Raw genomic sequence first — 19,779 nt, forward strand, 5'->3', positions numbered from 1 at the left:
TTTTAGTTTGCAATGTAGAAATATATGCAGTGATTATAAAACACAATGTACAGATTGAGGTGGATCTTGATTACATTACCCAGTGTATATTGCAGTGTATTATTTTTGCATTCTCTTTTGCTTTATCTAGCACTTTCTTTTACTGAGAATGACAAATGTTTTAGCTGATTGTGGTGATATGGATCACAGTTTGGATATATTTCTTCCTGAGGAGGCCAGATTTTTATCAAGAATTCCACAGTGTAGAAGTATGCAAAATGTGCAAAAGGTGTACAGCCACACATGTTGCTCACCACTCTTCTGAGGTGCCATTATGGATTCGTAGTGGTGGAATCTCTTGTCTGCTGCAAATCTTCATTATCTCCATGTAATAAGGTGTGGCTTGCAAGGAAGGTACATGTCATGCCAAAACCCACTTAGCATGTCTGTGTTGCAGTCATGAATGCACAGATCTTTAGGGAGAAACCAAATAAGGCCTCTTTTGAAGGTTCATTCAGACATTAGGAAAGGTGAAGCCATCAGCAGTAATACTAATTTGACCCAGTTCCCCACCACTCACTGGAATGCAGCAATTCCTCAATTCCTCATACAGGATCATCTTCTCTTTCCAATTCAACTTCAGTTTCCTTTGTGTCTCATATACATTAATTTGTTCCTCTGTTTTCTCCCTGCCTCATCCTTCCAACTGCATACCTACAGCTTCTGGCCCCCCTTGATGTTGGTGCCTCCCTTCCTCTCCCATTCCCATGAGCTCTCCTGAGTTTCTCCCCACCACTATCCCAGTTCAATATCGAATCCCTGCTATCACTAACCATTCCTCCAATCGTTGGCTGAACTTCCAGTTTGCCTTTAGAGGCTCAAAATCTTCTATTGCCCTTCCATCCTCTGCCATTTTTACATGTTGGGTGGGTCTTTGCCATATTTGGTGGGACTATATACTTATACTTTCAATGCAGGCAGAAGTTCCTAGTGGGAAAAGGAATGGAGCATGCAGAGAAAACTCCATTACATCTCATTCGTATGCTGTTCTCTTCCTCCAGCTTTGATTCATTCATGGACCAGAGGAGCATTTTGCCCTTAGTCTTTGGATTTATTTTTCGGAGAAATTGTCTTCATTGTTTGCATTAACTCACATATATTTTTAAAATTGTTTTATTAGGCAAAAGAAATAGGAATAAACTCCCAGCAGTTGAATTATAGAAAAACTTTTTGTCTCCCCAATTTTAGGCCAGTAATTCAACTTTTGAAGCCAGTAGCTTCTCTGATTAATATTTTAGTCATGTTTGCCTTTTTCAGTGGCACTGTTTTCAGGTTTGGGTAGCTGTAATCATTGAGGCCATTTCTTCAAGTCTGTATATGTGTTTTTATGGTTTGCTGGCCCCTGCCTGTATTAGTTCTGCTTTTTGAGTTCAGCAAGGAAATCTGTGAAGAGGCAAAAACTGCCTGAGAGGCCCTTGTCGTTCTTTGCAAGAGAAATGTTCCACAGAAAACTTTCCCTGTGAAGACTCTTTAAGAGATTTATGTGGAGAGAGCATAAAGAAGGGGTCATTCCATACTTTTCTTTCCAAGCAAAGGAGCCAAGACATAATTTTAACAGGTATTAGTAAAAATTGAGAAGTATGTTGTGTGTCCTGGGACAAGGGCCAGTGTGAAACTCCATGACAGGACTCTGGGTGAAAGTTTTTCCTCATTGTGCTCAGAAGGCTGCTGGAGTAAGCTTGCCACGTTTCTGTTCCATTGCATCTGTGTTATTTATTTCCCCCTTTCTCAGGAAGTCCTGGGCCAATGAAAATAGATTTACTCTTCACCAGAAGATATCCACTCTTTGTTTCGACACAGATGCATATTTGTGGGTGGGAAAGTCAGAAGGAAGTTATGTTTAGTTTGAGACATGGCATGCTTGGGTCATTTCAGGGCAGATTCTCAGCTGGAGTAAATTGTGATAAAGCTTCAATGTGACTTCAATGGAGCTGTGACAATTTAACGAGGCTGAGGGTCTCCCCTCCGTCTGTTCTAAGCAAGCCTCATCAGCTTTTATTCTGTAATGTAACAAATTGCACTCAAAATTATAACTTGCATAAATATGGCCATTAACATTTTAGTAATTTTTAAAAAGAAGATTAAAGTCTGGCCTTAACTTATGTAAATGTTAAGACTAGTTACACTATTTTGTGAGCATTCACTGTTACGTTTTGGAGTAGAATGAGAAGTTGTTTTGTATGTGTGTGTAACTTTTTTTTAACCAGGCATGTTTATCAGATAAGGAGTATTCAGAATTAAACATATAAGGCCAAAGTTTTCCAATCTGAATGCTTAAAATTAGGCACCAAAATTAAAGGGCCAAAATGTGGAATTTAGTGGTTTTATTTTCAGAAGTGTTGAGCCCTCTCAAATCCCATTTAAGCTGATGAAAGCTGCAGGTGCCTCAATACCTCTGAAAACTGAACAACTCTTATTTGGATAAACAAATATGGATTTGGATGCCTAATTTTAGGCATTCTTGTTTGTAAAATGTAAAATGCTGAAAATTAGTCTAATTTTTCATGTGAAATGAAACAACGTACTAGTTTCTCTTTGTGCAATTTCACATTGTTTATTAAAACATTGTATATAGAGCACCACCACTTTCACATGGAAAATGCATTGTTCCAGCAGAGTGCAGCAGAAGACAATTATTGCCAAATATATCCTTGCTTTCTTTTCAAGTGCTTGGATGTTGTGAAAGGAAGGAATTTGGATAAAAGAAGTTAATGATTTATAAAATATCAAAACAATTACAGAGATCCTCTATCAGAAGAGTGAAGTTAAATAGGTTATCTCTATTGTATAGCTTTTTGCTGAAACTCACATAGAGTTTTTACCCAGAATTTGCCAGAAGAAACAATATAGAAAAACCCTTTTAAAGAGTTATTAATTTCTATAACTTGGCATGTTAAATCTACAGTGATCTGTTCAAGTATTGATAAATGCTAATACCACATGTATGTTGTAGGTAACTAGATATTATTATTCCTGTATTACATGCACATTAGGTAATTTATCATAAAGTATGCAGCAAATTAGTGGGAGATTTGGGATTAAAATTCAGGAATTCCTGCCTTCTTGTCCCACACGCAATTTACTAGACAACACTACCTTCCTTCCATAATTATGGGCTACTTCTTTCTTTCATTTTAGCTACTCTGATGCCATTGCATAGAATGGATGATGCTTTGTTTCAAAGTAACATAAATAATTCCTTGATGAGGGCACCCAGGAGAATGAAAACTGATACAGTAATATCTTTAAAGTGGTAGGCCCCACCTTCTTTAACTTTAATATTAGGGAGCGGGGAAACTGATCCTCTCCGCCAAAATACCAGGCATTAATTTAGTCCAGTACAGGGTTAAATGGCCTCACAGCATCCAACCAAAGGGGTGAGACCTGGGACTGCTAGCCAATCCACTCTGACTTAATTGATAATTCAGCCCACTGCTGTATCCTGCCACCCTTTTCCTGCAATGAAGAATGAGGGTACAAATGAGGTGCAGCTCAGTCTGTGAGGATTTAACGTTTCCTCTTGCCCCAAAGTCTAACAGGGCTCACTTGTCCCTCTGGTATCCTATGCTTGAATTTGCCACAAAAGCTGGGACCTTGAAATCTCTTATCCACATTGGGCATAGGCACAATTTGGAGCAATATTTATTGATGATTATTGCTTGTACTATCTCTCATGCTTATTATCTCACTTACCAGACTTTGGGGAATGCTGTGAAGAAGGAAAAGAAACCTGTTGTAAACCTTCCCAGGCTTGCGCATAAGGAAAGTTTTTTCCTGGCCCTAAAAAGCATCTGGTCAGACCTACAGCAAACCTGGAAACCCAGCTATAAACACTGTACCACCAGTAGGTTAGGGTAGGCTGGGCATCTTTAAGCAGTAAGAATGGCTGCTGTACCTGGAAATGCTTAATGCCAGTCTGCTGCTTTCTTTCCCCTCTGACCAGGCCAGATATGTCTAAGGAAGGTGAAGACTCCACTCCATTCTCATCAACCCCAGCCCCCAATCATGCATGATGCGCATATATATTCTGACAATAAGGAGGAGAGAAGGGAGAGTCCTGGTGCCAGAGAGGATGCCCTTCCTCTGACTAGGACTTCAAGGCATTGTTATCCCATTGCCAGTCTAACCAAACAACTCCTTCCTCCGCTAAGAGAGGAAGGGGCATTTTGTCCTTTTATGTAAATATGTTATTTTTAATGGTCACTGTTATAGATAGATAGATATCACAAAGAAATTATATACTTAATGTTTAGTTGATTTTTATTTTTGTGTGTTTACTTTTTAAAGATCCTGCTTTTTAAGTATCAGCCCTGTTATACTATTTCAGAGTAGGTTGATGGCATTTAGTACCTAGAGGCCTCAACCATGTTGAAATCCCACTGTGTGATTAGGCACTGTGAAAAATAGAGAGAGAGAGAGTAAGTAAGTAAATGGCAGTCCTTGTTCCAAGTAACTTACAATGTGTGTTGTGAGAATAATAGGTTGTAGGCTAAAATGCATAGTTTTGGTCTGAACTTCTAGTTCAGGCAAAATTTCTTTCGACAAAAATCACTCTTATGTGCAGTTACTCCCTTCTTGATCCTAAGTTACTGAAGATATATGTGCAACTGTCCTAGATGTTGGGAGTTAAATATCTGAATGGAGAAGATATCTCATAGAAATATAGTCTTCTATATTTTATTAAAGCTAGCAATGGCTTTCAGAACTTTTTCAAAAAAGAAATCTGGCCTTAAAAGGCATTTTAATAAGTTTTGTAGGTACTTAATCAGCTGTGGAAAATTACATATATATTTTTGTCCAAAGTGGAGAATTAAAATGTGCATGCAGAAAATCTCAAAGGAATGTCCAGTTCCAACTCTACTCTTCATTAATCTGTCCGTTAAGAGAATTTGTATGATTTGAACCTAGCCAAATGTTCATAATTAATATTATTATTTATATTACCAGAGCTTCTAGAGACTGTAATTAGGATCAGGGTCTCATTGTGCTTGGATCTGTACAAACACAGAATAAAACACAGTCTCTTCTCTGAAGAATTTACAGTCTAAATTTAATGCAATACATATCAGTGTGTTTAGCAAACAACAGGGTGAGAAGGAAGGAGGACGAAGGTTAGAGTGATAAGAACATGCAGATATTTAGGATAGCTATTGCACAACATGATGATTTCAGAGTCAACTACTGGAGTTGCTGACGTGCTGTTTATCTAAGTTATTGGATTTGTCCCAGTCCCTAGTTTGAAGTGAATGAGTTATTGACCTTTCCCAGACCAATAAAATTTGAGAGAGCCAAAAGAAGAGTGTTAAGATCATCATGTCTTATTCCCACCTCAGCTTTGTCTTGACTTTACAGATTTAGATAAGGGAGCAAACATTTAAGAATCTTTCAATCACTAGTGAGAAAACGTGTGTTGTGACAGTTATTTTTCATATGCAGAAGATAATTGCTTGCTAAGTTTTACAGAACGCATTGTACATCCCATTGAAAACAGAATTTGGAAAATGACAATGTAGCCCTAAAAAAATTAAATATTTAAACTTTGGGTTTTGTGTGTGCGTGTGTGTATTTGGTAAGTTGACCTGTTGGGCTTAGTTCATGGGTGTAACTCCAACATAAATTTGGCACATTTTTCTTAGTGGGTGCGTACAGAATGGATCGAGTGCTTTGTGGTATTCTTTTTCCATTTAATTCTTTGATGCTGTTTTAAAGGGTATTTTTATTACTGTTTTTAATAGTGTTATTAATTTATTATTGTAGCATCTAGGAGCCCTAGTCATGGCCCAGGACCTAATTATTCTAGGTGTTATATGAACAAAGACCAAAGAGACCATCTCTGTCTCCAAAGATCTGTTGTGTTGTTCCTTGCTACCAGATGTGAACAAATACTCGCTTTGAGTTTGAGTTTGAGCAAACCCCCAAATCCAAAGCAAAACTTTCCTGAAGCCACCTAATTTCACTTGCATTCTTTCTTCATCAAAACTATGCAAAACCTTGAATTTCATTTGCTTAAGATGTGAAATAAAAATTCGGCCCAGGCTCACTTGAAAGGTTTTAACCCTTGAGTCTTTCTGTAAACCTGGTATTAGCTTCAACTTGGTAATGAAACCAGTCACATCTTCTTGCTGTATTTTGGTTTTTGTTGATAAGAGTTATGCAAAATGTAAATTAGTATCCCATATTTTCCCTCCTCTCCAAAACTACAAGTGATTGCTGCTTATAAAATTAGCAGATGACACCAAGCTGAGAGGGATTGCAAGCACTTTGGAGGACACACTTAGAATTCAAAACAACCTTGACAAATCAGAGAATTGGTCTGAATTCAACAAGATGAAATTCAATAAAGACAAGTGCAAAGTACTTCATTTAGGAAGGAAAAATCACATGCACAACTACTAAATGGGGAATAACTGGCGAAGAGGTAGAACTGCTGAAAAGGTTCAGGGAGTTATAGTGCATCACAAATTGAATATGAGTCAATAATGAGATGCAGCTGTCAAACAGGCTAATATTCAGGGATTGTGTATGATATGTATTCAGGGATGTATTAACTGGAGTGTCATATGTAAGACATGAAAGGTAATTGTCCTGCTCTATTTGGCACTGGTGAGGCTTGTGCTAGAGTGCTGTGTCCAATTCTGGGCACCACTCTAGGAAAGGTGTGGACAAATTGGAGAGAGACCAGAGGAGAACAACAAAAATGAGACAAGATTTAGAAAACTTGGCCTCTGAGGAAAGGTTTAAAAAACTGGGCATGTTTAGTCTTGAGAAAAAAAGACTAGGGGGAGACGGGACCTGATAACAGTCTTCAGCTATGTTAAGGGCTGTTATAAAGAGGATGGTGATCAATTGTCCTCCATATCCACTGGAGGTAAAAAAAGAAGTAATGTTTAACTATAAAGGTAGTTAAATTGTGGAACAGGCTTCCAAGGGAGTTTGTGGAACCTCCAACACTGGGGGTGTTTAAGAACAGGTTGGACAAACACCTGTTAGGGAAGATGTAGGTTTACATGGGTCCTGCATATTGCAGGGGATTGGACTTGTTTGACTGCTTGAGGCCTCTTCTAGCCCTACATTTCTATGATTCTGTGATGTTATTTTGAGACATACAGGACCGCGTGTTCGGCTAGTGTAAATCAGAGTAGCTCCACTGAAATAATTGAGATTATGTTGATTTACACCACCTGAGGATCTGGCCCCAAATCTAAGTGGGTGGTGCTGTAAATTTCTGAAGTAATGAAAGACGTCTCTTTTTATACAGATTTTTTTCATTATCAGCAGTTGTTATTCTATGCTAATTATGTCTATAGAGACATCCTTCTAGGATTTTAGTCTTAAGGAGTTGTTTACCTGCAAAAAGGATTCTTTGAAAATATTATGGATCTATGGTCATCCAGCCTTCCCGTAGAGAGTTGAACTACTCAATAATTTAGGTCCTAGGTTGAAAAGGAACTGACAGTTATGTGACCGAGTCAGGTCTATATATCCCTTGAGGCATGTTATATCAATCAACTAACCACTTTGCCTACAGGCCAAAAGCTGTGAATCATTTCCTCGCATGGAAGATGCATGATCTGCGGAATGTGGAAACATAGCAAGTGCTAAAGACCAGTGGTATACAACCTTTCCAGCTTCAGGACCACCCATGTTATTTCAAAAAGATCAAGGGGCCTAAATCAACCCATTTTTGGCCAGATTTTGGGGCCAAGGATGGGGGGGGGGTGACTGTACTGTGCTTTCTTGGGGACCATAGCCCTCAGTGGAAGCTTGGGGACCTTAGCCAGCTCTGGCACAAGTTAGACCAGCTCTATGCTAGGACTAGGATTGGGGCAGCGTACAGACTGCGGGAGAGTTTGGAACTATCTGTGTGGTTCTTAGCTGTGGAGATGTTAAGTAGGAAGAGGAAAGGTTCTCAGCCTGTGTGTTTTTGATCTTCTGGGTAAGAGGGAAGTGAGGCGTCATGGGAATTTCTGAGACTGTATGGGGATGGGTTGAATGCAGTGGGGAATGGAGTCAATTGAGAATGAGAGTGAGAAAAGAGGGGGAGACAAGAGAATTATAGCTAAATTGGAAGGGCAGAGGTTAGAACTAGGAGAGAACAGCAAACTTTGGTCACCAAGGGATAAATACTGGTTTCTCAAACTGCTCTTTACTGTAAAATGTCCCATTTTTTCAGGTGACATGGGTGGAGGATGCCCCTTTTTCTTCTCCTTTCCCAAGCAGCTTGCCCCTGGAACACATTCCTGTGGGACCACCCCTCCACCAAAGAGTGTCCCTCTTTTTCACTTGGAGAGTTTGTCTAAGCTGCAGGGGGTGTTTGGAGGTGAGCAGCTGTTAGGAAGGTAGCTTACTAGCTGCAGCTCTCACAGACAATGGCAGCTGGTGCCAGACATTAATTTGAAAGAGGATTTTCACAACCAGAATGACTAGAAACAATTTTTAAAAATAATGGAAGCTCAGATTCTGCGCAAAAAAAAAAATGTAGAGAGGGCAGAAGCTTACCCAAACTTCAGAGCAATAATAAATACTACCCTTGGTAATTTTTAGACAAATAATTTTGAAAGGATAAAGCAACGTTTATATTGTTTTACATTTTTTTGTCAGAATTGCAACAGTTCCTTCTTGTTTTCATTCAGTAAAGATAATAAATGAATTAACATACAACATTTGTGTTCAGAACTTCTTCCTCTGTTTTCATGAAGAATATTTTCCATCAGTCCATTACACTGTACCATTGATTGGTGCATGTAATGTATTATTCATACTGTTGTAGTTTCATCCCATTAGCAATGCCAATATTATGCTGCATTCAGCAGAGGTAATCTTGTGTGAAGAGCTTTGTAGAGAAACTTATGCTGTGGTTCAGAACCCATTTCATATTTAGTGACAAGACAGAAAGAGCTGCGAAAGAGCTGCAGCACCTTTTTGATAGTACCCAGACATTTCCCCCCTTAAATACAGCGAGAATCAGAAATATGGTGTGATGTAATAAACCAAATCATGAAAGGCAGATTGTGCCTCAGATCTGGGTTTATTTTTGATCATTGTTTTGTATCTCGGTCTTCTGAATAGCTCTCGTCATCAGAACAGACAAGTAATTAAAAGCATTATATTACAAAAATAAGAAAACAGAGTTGAAAGCAGCATTCTGGTAAAAGCAGTCTGACATTTTGGTCCATCCATATGATACTTAGGGTATAATTTATGATCACTTAAATTATATGGGTCTCTGGAGCTGAATGCATGATTTAAATATGCAGTAAAGCCAAGCACACAGAGTGGCTACAACAATGCTGTAGGTCTGCTTAATGCCGAAATGAAGAAATTAGAACTTTTTCCATTTGAATAAACATTTACATTTGATTTCATTAGGTATCTTCTCTTCCAATCACATTGCCACAAGATAAAAATGACTACTATACCCTTTTTTAGTGCACAGTGGGCCTGACCCAATGCCCACCGAAGTCATTGGGAGCCTTCCCTTTGACTTCAGTGTGCTTTGGATTTGGCTCAGTGGGGTGGATTTTCAGGAGTGCTAATCATCCACATCTTTGAAAATCCAACCCACAAATCAGTCAAATCTCTTGTTAACAAGATCAGTCTGAAAAAAAAAAAAAAGGAGTTTTATCTTCTCAACACCAAGGGAACGGGGTTGTAAGTGGATAGCTTAAGAAATTTGTTTGAAAGTTTAACAAAATTACAAAATTTGTTGCTCTTTTCCAAACAGCTGTATAAACAGTGAAACAATCTCTTTCTGGCATGTACACTAAAAATCTCTACCAAGTTTTAAGATGCACAGGTTATGGAAGGATAAATGGTTGGCAGCCATGAAACCATGCTTCCTGGGATCTCATCTCTGGAGGCAGGAACATGCTGATTCAGATCTGGAGAGCTGCCTAGGAGAGAAGTAGAGAGCCTATGGCCCAAATGATCTCTCTCTCTGGTGTGACGGGGCCAGCCCTGACGGCTATAGGAGGGTGCTGGAAGGCATATATATCAGCCCCAGGCTTAGCAAATCCCTGTTCCCTGGGTAACACAGCCAGGGTTACTCCAGGTTAATTGGGGCACCTGAAGCCAATTAGGGAACTGGCCACAGCAGATAAAAGCCTCTGTTTCAGGCAGGCAGGAGCAGGTAAGAGGGAGTTGAGTGGAGAAGTGGAGCAGAGCGGAGCAGAGCTGCTACAAGGCGTGGAGCCAGTGGAGGAGCGAAACAGAGTAGAGCTGCTACACGGCTTGGAGTTAGTGTGGATGTTGCGAGAGCACCCAGCCACGGGAGTTAAGAAGGAACCTATCCAGGCAAGACCAGGGGACGCCGTCCCCAAAGAGCCTGAAGGAGGACCACAAGCAGGGGGGGCTGCAGACAAGTGACCCAGGGAAGGTGGTAGCCCCTGGACTAAACTGTTTGAGGCTACTCCTCGCAGGGTCCCTGGGTCGGGGCCTGGGGTAGAGGGCAGGACCGGGCCCCCCTTCCCGCCCCGCTCCCACCCCGCCACACCACAGGCATAGCCGAAGGGAGCGCTAGAACCACACCTGGGCCATGACAGCATGTCAGGTTCATGGAGGTCAGGCTGTGGGGCTATAAAATTCCAGTGTAGGTGTTCAGGCTCAAGCTGCAGCCCAGGTGGGGGGACTCAAGTCTTTGTACTCTGGGTCTGAGAACCCAAGCCTTGAGTGTCTACACTGATTGTCACCCCCTAGGTAAAGAATTTTTTAACTTGGCACCAATCCTGGGGCTCCAGCATCCACATGCAACATGCAGACCCGTGTCTGACCAACCGTATCACATACTTCCTAGCATCCTCTTAAAATGTGGGTGCTCTTGCCTTTTGTTTATGGTGCAGTGTGGTAAAACTTGACTGTCCATCCTGTATGTTACTGGAAGTTTGAACAGCCTGTCAACACATTAAACAGCCTGCTGAGCCATCATTTTGATTTGTGCTCTCTCAGCAAGTGGAGCCAGCAACATGGAGGAGGCACCATTTGAAGAACTTCTTTCGCTTGTGCTTTCATTCCTGTTTTTGGAAATGGCCAGAGCTTCTGAAAGATGCTGGTGGACGTTTGTGTCGTTTTCTGACCCACTAAAGACACCTGACAGAGCTAATGATGGAGCAGGAGGACCCAGGCCTGGCAGACTCAAACTAGATGCTACTGCTTGTGACGCTCGCTGTAGCCGCTGATGCCCTCTTTGTAGACTGGCACTTCTGGGACAAGGCCAGAAACACAGATTGGTGGGATCATATCATCTTGCAGACCTGGCACAACCAGCAGTGAGTTCAGAGCTTTCACAAGAAGAAAGTGACATTTCTAGAGCTTTGTGAGCAGCTTGTCCTGCCCTTCCAGTATAAAGACACATGCCTGAGGGAAGCCTTGCTGGTCTAGGAGTGGGTTGCGATAGCCATCTGGAAGCTGGCTGCCCCAGACTGCTATAGATCTGTTGCCAACCGTTTGGTGTTGGAAAGTTGTCTGTGGGTAAAGTGATGGCAGAGGTTTCTGAGGCAGTCAGGCATGTGGTGTACCCCAAGGTGGCAGGCATAAAAGATATTCCTAAAGTTATTGCTGGCTTTGAGACAATGGGGTTTCCAAACTGCCCTGCAGCCACTGATGGGACTCATGTTGCCATAGTTTGCCTTCCTCAAGGAGCACATGAATACATAAACCGCAGTGGGTATTATTCCATTGTTATGCAGGTCCTTATGGACCACAGAGGCTGATTTATGAACGTTAACATGGGCTGCAATGGAAAGGTTTGTAATGCTAGTGTTTTTCACCAGTCAGGGGTCTATGTTCATAGACCTGCTGGAACACTATTCTCACCAAATGATGTCATAAATGGAGATGCTTTTCCCACAATTATTCTGGAGGAGCCCACCTATTCTTTTGTGCCATGGCTTATGAAACTGTACCCTGGTATCAAAGGCCTTTGTAAAAGAACATTTAATTACGCTTTCAACAGGTGTAGAATGGTTGTTAAATGTGCGTTTGGCAGAATGAAATCCCATTGGTGAGGTCTATGGAGGCATTTGGATTCTAGTGTCATCAATGCTGTGTGCATTACTGTGGCTTGTGGTGCTCTTCACAATTTTTGTGAAGCCAAAGGTAAGCCATTTCCCTCTGAATGAAATTATGACAGTGATGGACTGCTGACTGGTAAACATTCCATAGCTGGATGCACCCAGATAGCAGAAGTCAAGGATGCTTTGTGCTCCCACATTATGGACTTCCCTGGGGTAATGGAAGAGGAATAATAGTACCTCTATGAATGTTCTCGTGAGTGGAGGAGGGGTTGATTGCTTGTGAGGGGTTCAGTGCATTAGGGAGGTGGTAGGGTTGATTGACATGTAATTAACTTATGAGAGATCTGACCATTTATCAAATGTGGGAGGAGAGAAGTTGATTCATAGTATGGATTGATGTAAGGAAGTGATTGAAGCATGGACTGATGAATTGGGGAATATTGTTTGCCTACAAATTCCCAGTTGGCCCTGATCATGTGTTTACTTTTATTATTTGAAATACACATTGAATGATGTGATTTGTTGGTAGCATAAACTTTCTTAATAAAATAAAAAGCTTTAATTATAAACATTTGTTAGAAAAGCACAACATTCACCAATTGCCAGGCAGACCTGCTGCCATCACCACACAAATAACAACAGAATTTGGGATGGGAAGTGGGAAGGTGATGAACAAATACAAACAGTGAAACCGAGTACAAGACAAAAACCCTCTCCTGTTGCATGTCCCTGCCTCCCTGTTCTCCTTTCCTTTCCTTCCATGTTGCATCACACTAGGGGAGGAGGGTGAAGGCATCCACCGGGGGAGGGAGGTCCATATGGAAGACCTCATGGGGCACAGTTGCTATCTCCAGCTAGTCCTAGGACCTGATTGCTTGAGTCACCCAGGCATGGAGTTGTCCAAGGTGTTCCTGGAGTGCAGCAGAGGGTGCCACAGAGGGGATTCAGACTGTGGTGCAGTGCAGCAGGAGCTAGTACTCTTGCAGCCATTAATGCCACCAACTGCTTCAACAGCTCTTTCTGCTGAGCTCTGTCATCTTCCCCTTGCCACTTTTCCTCTTCCCGGAACTGTGAAGCAGACGCCTGCTCCTGCCCTGCCACCCTGTCCTCGAGCTGTGCAGCCAGCCTGAGCCTTGCCTCTCGCCATGCCTTTCCTCTAGCCTTACGTCGCTCTGTCTTTGGTACTCAACCTCCTTGTTGGTCTGTCCAGAACTTCACCATACGTTCATCATAGAACGCTTCCACTTGGAACGGTCCGTGGAGGTACATTGGCCCAGGCTTCTGCTGCACTGTGGGCAAGTTGTGGAAGTACTGCAGGACGTAGAGGTCGAGGGGTCTGGAATAGGACACGACATAGAGCATTATTGTCTCAAATAGCTCAGTGCAGGAGCACAGAAAAAATGCTTGTGGAATTTCAAGGACCTAAAATATTACTTTATAAAATTGAACTTCAGTGTATTGTGAGTGGGATGCTTCAGACTACGGAAGCTCCCTCGACACAGCGAGGTTAATCTCAGCAAAAAATGTGCAGAGACCATGGTGAGTTAAAATCAAAACTGCTTCCCCTCCCCCCGTCAAAAAAATTGCAAACTGTTGGGGAGAGGGAGCATGGTAGGATGACAAGGTGCTGTAATGCAGTCCGCCAGATATACGCTGTTAACTGGGGCTTGTAATAACTTTTGCATTGGTTCTTAGAAGGAAAATCTCTCTTATTCCAATATTAATAAACATTAAAATGGAGCCAGAAACTTACAGGCTCTGGGGTGGCTTCTGCCTCTTCCATTTCTGCTGCAGGTTCCACAGTAGGCTGTATAGCCCTAGGATGTGCCACAGTTCCTCCTGCAGCCATGCCTCCTCCGGGACCAGTGTCAGCAGCAGAATCACTTTGCTGGGCTCACTCATTGCCTGTTGCTGGCTCCCATCAGTTCCCATGCTGAATTCTGGAGCCAGCAGGTTGCCATACTGACTAGCCAGGTCACTCCTGTTGGTTCTGTGCTTGGCGCAGTACCAGCATCCTGTCAAATTCATCATAAAACAGGCATGATGTTGGCGAGTTGCCTGAGGTGCGGTTCTGGACCCTGATTTTCTTGTACTTGGTCTTTAGCTGCTTAATTCTCTCCCTGTGCTGGTCACTGATCTGGTAAATTTCCAGTGCTGCCAGCTTCTTTGCTATTTGCTTATATATGTGGTCATTCCTGATACCTTTACTAAAATCCACTGTTTTATTGGCCTCACACTGGAGATTAACCAAAATCTAGCTATTCTACTGCAACTAGGGAAAAGGCAAACCTAATCCAAACACTGCACAAGATTTACCTGGAAAGGGAGAGGATTAGAGAAGGATGGGGAGAGATCTGTGGTTGAAGAGAAATGGACTAGAGAGAGAGAGAGACTGGAAAGATCCCATGGAAGGATAAAATAGGTTTTAGAAAGAGAAAGATGAGTGTCTGTGTCCATTCCCCCTTTGTGGAAAAGGAATGTCTGTACCTGTACTCCAACAGGGGATTGGAGATGGGACATTTGTGCATCCTCCCTGGCTGTAAGGAACTTTTGCAGCCTGAGCAAAGCATGTAATTGAATTAGCATAGCTTTCCCCATATTGATTGTTTCCAGGGCCAGCCCTAGACCAAATGGCGCCCCAGGAGAGGTGTGTCTTCGGTGCCCCCTCCCCCACCCCCCCCCATCCTCAGTGAACTTTTGAATATCTTATTTTTGTAGCATTTATAGCCATTTCATTACTTCGGTGCACAATTTGCATGCATGATTATCCATCACATAAGATGATAAATTTGCACGGTAGGCTCTGTAAATCTCTTTATTCATGCCATGTATATATGCAAATAAAAAAATTTGTTTCCTCTAAACTTATAGAATCTTTTTAATTTTAAGAATAACTGAAATATACTAACATCAAGAAATTGAACAGTGTACCAACATTGGGTGGACCAGTATTAAATAGTGTTATAGTGGGGGACAGCCTTAGAATATTAACCCTAGTCTTTTAGTTCAAAAGGTTGCTTTTCTCGTCTTTGCCCTCACAAACTGAAGCATAGCATCAGAGAGATCCAAAGACTGAAACATTTTACTTCAAACATTCTATTTTCTCTTTTGTTGTTAATAACAAACACAGAACCCTGAACCCTATGCCCCCCAAGCCTGTCACCCCAGGCGGTTGGCTGCTCTTAAATCCGGCCTTAGTTGTTTCCCACTAAAGGCTGTCCATGCCAGCTGTGTAAGAACTCAGCTAATTCTAGACAGTGTCTGCTCAACACAGCAACCTGGCTCCTCATTCTCTAGTGCTATGTTTTATTCTCAGGATAAAGCCTGAAATTGCTTCTGCTGAACCATCATCTGTTACAAGTGTTTTCTTGTTCCATGACACTGGCCTCCTGGAAAGTTGGGGGTGAGGAGACCGAAACGTTTTCCCTTGATATATTCTCTAGATGTACGGAATGTCTCATTAAGATGTTACTGATTATATTTTAGATGGTTTGAGAGTTATGAATCCAGATGGTCTCTACATCACTTTACCCCTTTTTTACTTTCCATTTGTGTTTTATGGGGGGGTTTTTTGAACAAAGAAACTCGTATGCAACAATTTATGTTAATGAAACCCTGAGGTTAAATATTTAAATAGAAAAAGAATTAGGATGCAAAAGTTTAGATACTTATAGCCACTCTAGCTTGTCCCCATTGTTGATATCAAATGTTTGCTTATTTGATAAACTCTTTAAATATTCACAATAATGCAGGGTATATGGGTAAATTAATTTCCTGCAAAAACCTTACCTTTAGTTTTTCTTCACATTTTGTTAGTTTGCAACCTTGATGTTTTATTATCTTAAGTATTTTTTGTATTTGATTTGTTATTTAGTTATTAGTTAAGAGACACTGAGTTGTTGAGTTTTTTAAGAATGGAGGATACTTGATCCTGATAATATTCAGCATGCATATAGATAATTTTAGAAAACTAATTGTAACAATGTATTTTGAAATAATGTTTCAGTATCCTAATAAAAACAATACATAATGAGCCGTGTAACAAAATTATTTGCACAAAGAGGAAAGATGATCCAACTAAGTGGTTCAGAAATCAGTAAGTCACCAATTTAGCTGATTTTTTTTTTACTGCTTCATCTCTAATGAGATCCAGCAGAAGAATAAAAAGCATAATTTTATAACGTGTTGTGTGGCATGTGACTTTCATATAAGCAATTACTTCTGAATGTATTTCATGTGAACAGGACCCACTGTCAGGTGAATTGCCTGATCTATTTATTGTGCATTAATTAAGTTGATCACTTAAGAATTCCCAATTAACATTCTGAGGTGTAGGTTCTCCTCCCAAGATCAGGCCCAATATTATTAGAATTACTTTTCAGTTGGGAACCACTTCATTCACAGTTGCAACATTCACACCTAGGAAAAGCCTTTTAAATTTGCAAGTTTAATTAACACAATTAATAAAGTCACAAACACTCCAATCCACAAACTCATATCATCCCTTGGAAAAAGACCCGGAGTGTTAGTCATCATCCTCATCATCAAACTCACCATCATCACCAGTGGTCATCATCCTGGCATCTCCCAAGAATTACATCTGCCAAGGCACACAGGCCAGGAAGCAACTTTTATAATGTGTTACGCTGATGCCACTATGCCTAATACATATTCAGAAGGGGTTCTCCCCTTTTCCTTATATTCATTTCCTCACCCTACTACTGATAGGGTGCCCTTCTTCCATAGGTTATTAATTCATTTACTTCAAGCTTATTAGCATACACATCAATTCATTATCATGGCAATCTTGTGGTTAGACATCTGCTGACATTCCTAACTTAGTTTATACCCTCTTGGGATATTTTAACATCTTGTGGTTACCTGTCAGCAGTTTAGCATTCTATCTTGTGGTAACTTATGATCTAGGTCGGGAACTCCTGGTCATGCTAAGGCTTTTTGGGTCTTATGCCTTGTTTAGCTAAGCTTTGTTGTTGTATGGGCCTTGTAGGCTCATTACACTACTCCCTTAATTTATACCGATGCCTTACCTAGCAAGTACCTATGTCTATAGGCTACAGGGGCAAACAGTTTAGAGTCTGGCCAGTATACCATAGAAGCTTGTAGGATATGCCATAATAAAGCAGCTTACTGGCAGCTTCCTCCCAAACACCTCTAACTGCCCCTGGTCAGCAGGAGGAGAAATGTTTGCTCCTACCTGGTTGATCATGCAGCCATTTAAAGCAACAGGAAGCAGTAGCCAGCAATACTGAGAATAAATAAGAGGAGTAAATAATAAAATAAAAATAAAGCGAAAAATAATAAAGTAAAAATAAGATTAAAAAATGGAACAGCCCACTGGAACCAAAATATGAGGGAACTGTGTGCAATAACTAAGGGGGAACCCACCTATGGAAGGAAGGAGGAACTCTTGCTAGGACCTCAAGACCCACCTTTAATATTTCAGCCTGGCAGTCATCCTGTTTATACACCCAAGGGAGCGTACTAGCCCTTTTTGCCACAGCATCACACTGGGAGCTCACGTTGAATTGCTTGTCCTCTATGATCCATAAATCCTCTTCAGAGTCACTGCAATTCCAGGACACTGTCCCCTATTCTGAGTTGCATTTCTTGTTCCTAGATGTGTAACTTTACATTTGTCTGTATGAAAATGCATTTTGTTTGAATGCGCCTAGGCAACCAAAAGATCCAGATTGCTCTGTAGGGTTATCCTGTCCTCAGAATTAATTATTTATCAGTCAGCCAATCTTTGTGTCATCCACAAATGTTGTCAGCAGTTATTTTATATTTACTTACAGCTCTTTAATGGAAGTGTTGAATAACATTGGGCCTAGCACAAATCCCTGCAGAACCCCACTAGAAACAACTCCTATTCAGTGATGATTCCCCATTGACAACTACATTTTGAAGTCTGTCAACCAGTTCTTACTTCATTTATTGTACGATTTATTGATCGATAGTGCTAATTTTGTAATTAGAACATCATGTGGTCCTAAGTCAAAAGCCTTATAAAAGTAAGTATATTACATCAGAGCAGTTACTTTACAACCAAACTTGTAATCTCATCAAACAATGATACCAGGTTTGTTGTTGTTTCCTCCCCACCACCCACCAGCTGTAGTAAAAACCCAGTCTTGTATTACTGTGACTTGTGGGTGGTATTATAGCTTTTATGCATTCACTGAGAGTAACTCAAATGAGAAGAGTTTTAATGAACTTTTATCTCTTCAGAGATACGGTTAAGCAGTGGAATAAAAAATTCTGTAATGTGATGTGGGATTCAGAGTAGGAAGAAGACTATATTATATGAGATGTTCGTTTAGCAATGTTCAGCTCCCAGTGAAAATGTTCAGTGACATCACTCAGTTTACTTAATAACTCTATTCTTTTATTAGTCTGTTTTAGTATGGAGTTGCCTGAGGGAGAAATTATCATAAGTAATCAGAGGGTGTTTGATGGATGACTTCTAGGAAGTCGTGCAATGCAGTGGTTAGACTCTGCAACTAGGAGTTGGGAGACCTGGTTTTGGTTTCAGCGTGGCCACTGGCTCACTGTGTGGTCTTGGACAAGTAACTTTACCCTTCTGTACTCCAGTTTCCTCTTTCAAACTGCTTTCAGATCTGTGTATGAAAAGTGCTATCTAAGAGCGCAGTATTAGTATTTATAAATTATAACGAATGGGAGACCTGGTTCTTTTAAAATAAGACGTCCCCCAACTTTCACCGTTCCTCTGAACTTGAACTGAACCTGAATTTTTTTTTTGAGCTTGGCAAATCTTCCCCTTCACCCCATCTGCCTTTCTTCACACTGTTCACTTTCTTCATTTTCTTTTCACTTCCTCATCAGTACACTGTTCTCTTTTTCCACTTCTCTTTCTCCAGCTTTAATTTCTTTGTAAATCTCCCCTCTGTTTTACAAGTTCTGCTTCGTTAGTTAATGTTTGGAAAGTGCTTTGAAGATGGAAAAATGTTTCCATCTTCAGGAATGCTTCCAGGTGCTGTTCTTCTGTTTCTCTGGAACAAGTCCCTGATCAACTTATTGTTAGGCTCTGCCTCCATCTCCAGGTTCCTTATCAATATATTATTTATGAATCTGAAATTTGCATTTGACTACCCACATCAAACTCTTACGCTGAGTCTTCCCCCCCACCAAAACACAGATGTCCATAGGAAGGGGTGGCTAGTGCTTTGGTGTGAAATTTTAAGTGTGCCTTTTGATCCTCAGCTTCTGCGGTATTGCAGCAGTCCTTGTGTTTCAGAAGGTCATTTTGGTTGCTAGTGTGTTAGTTGTGCTTTCACATCATGTTGCATTGGCCCAGAGCTGTTTGAGGCAGGGGTTTAAAATTGTGGATAACATTACTTAAAGCAGTAGGTCAGTGGATTAAACAGTTAGATTTATCCTCTGATTGTGGAAAACTTGACTGGATTCCCCAGTCTTTCCTTTTCATCTCATTCAAAGAAGACTTTGCTGATAACTTTCAGCAGTTGTGTGTGTTACTCTTTGTTCCCTCACCATCCAGCTAACATAGCCAGTGATCCAGGAATGAAGTCCTAGCCCCAAATCTATAATGCAATAGAAATGACTATGACATCACAAACTTGCCCTCAAAGCTTCACAGGAGGCTCAAGTAGGAGCAGAAGATGGACTGAGCAGGGGTGAAATCTTGTCTAAACGTACACATCAGTTTTCCAATGAGATAAGCAATAGTCCG

The 19,779-nt window shown here is 41.0% G+C and overlaps 1 protein-coding gene across 7 annotated transcripts in view; it reads left to right on the forward strand.

The window, feature by feature from the left end:
* Positions 1–19,779, forward strand: part of BBS9 (Bardet-Biedl syndrome 9) — a 417,433-nt gene that overhangs the window by 143,229 nt on the left and 254,425 nt on the right. The window contains exon 20 of one of the 7 annotated variants that reach the window (XM_067562500.1): positions 15,367–15,480. The exons of the other annotated variants lie outside the window; for them this stretch is intronic. Within the exon in view, the coding sequence (XP_067418601.1) occupies positions 15,367–15,378 (12 nt within the window). The 3' untranslated portion in view covers positions 15,379–15,480. Of the gene's footprint in view, positions 1–15,366; positions 15,481–19,779 lie in introns of those variants that run through there. 7 annotated transcript variants of the gene reach the window in all.

Source organism: Emydura macquarii, unplaced genomic scaffold (assembly GCF_026122565.2).
Source record: "Emydura macquarii macquarii isolate MOO-44397 ecotype Brisbane River unplaced genomic scaffold, CSIRO-AGI_Emac_v2 contig_2432, whole genome shotgun sequence".
NCBI classification, from domain to species: Eukaryota; Metazoa; Chordata; order Testudines; family Chelidae; genus Emydura; species Emydura macquarii.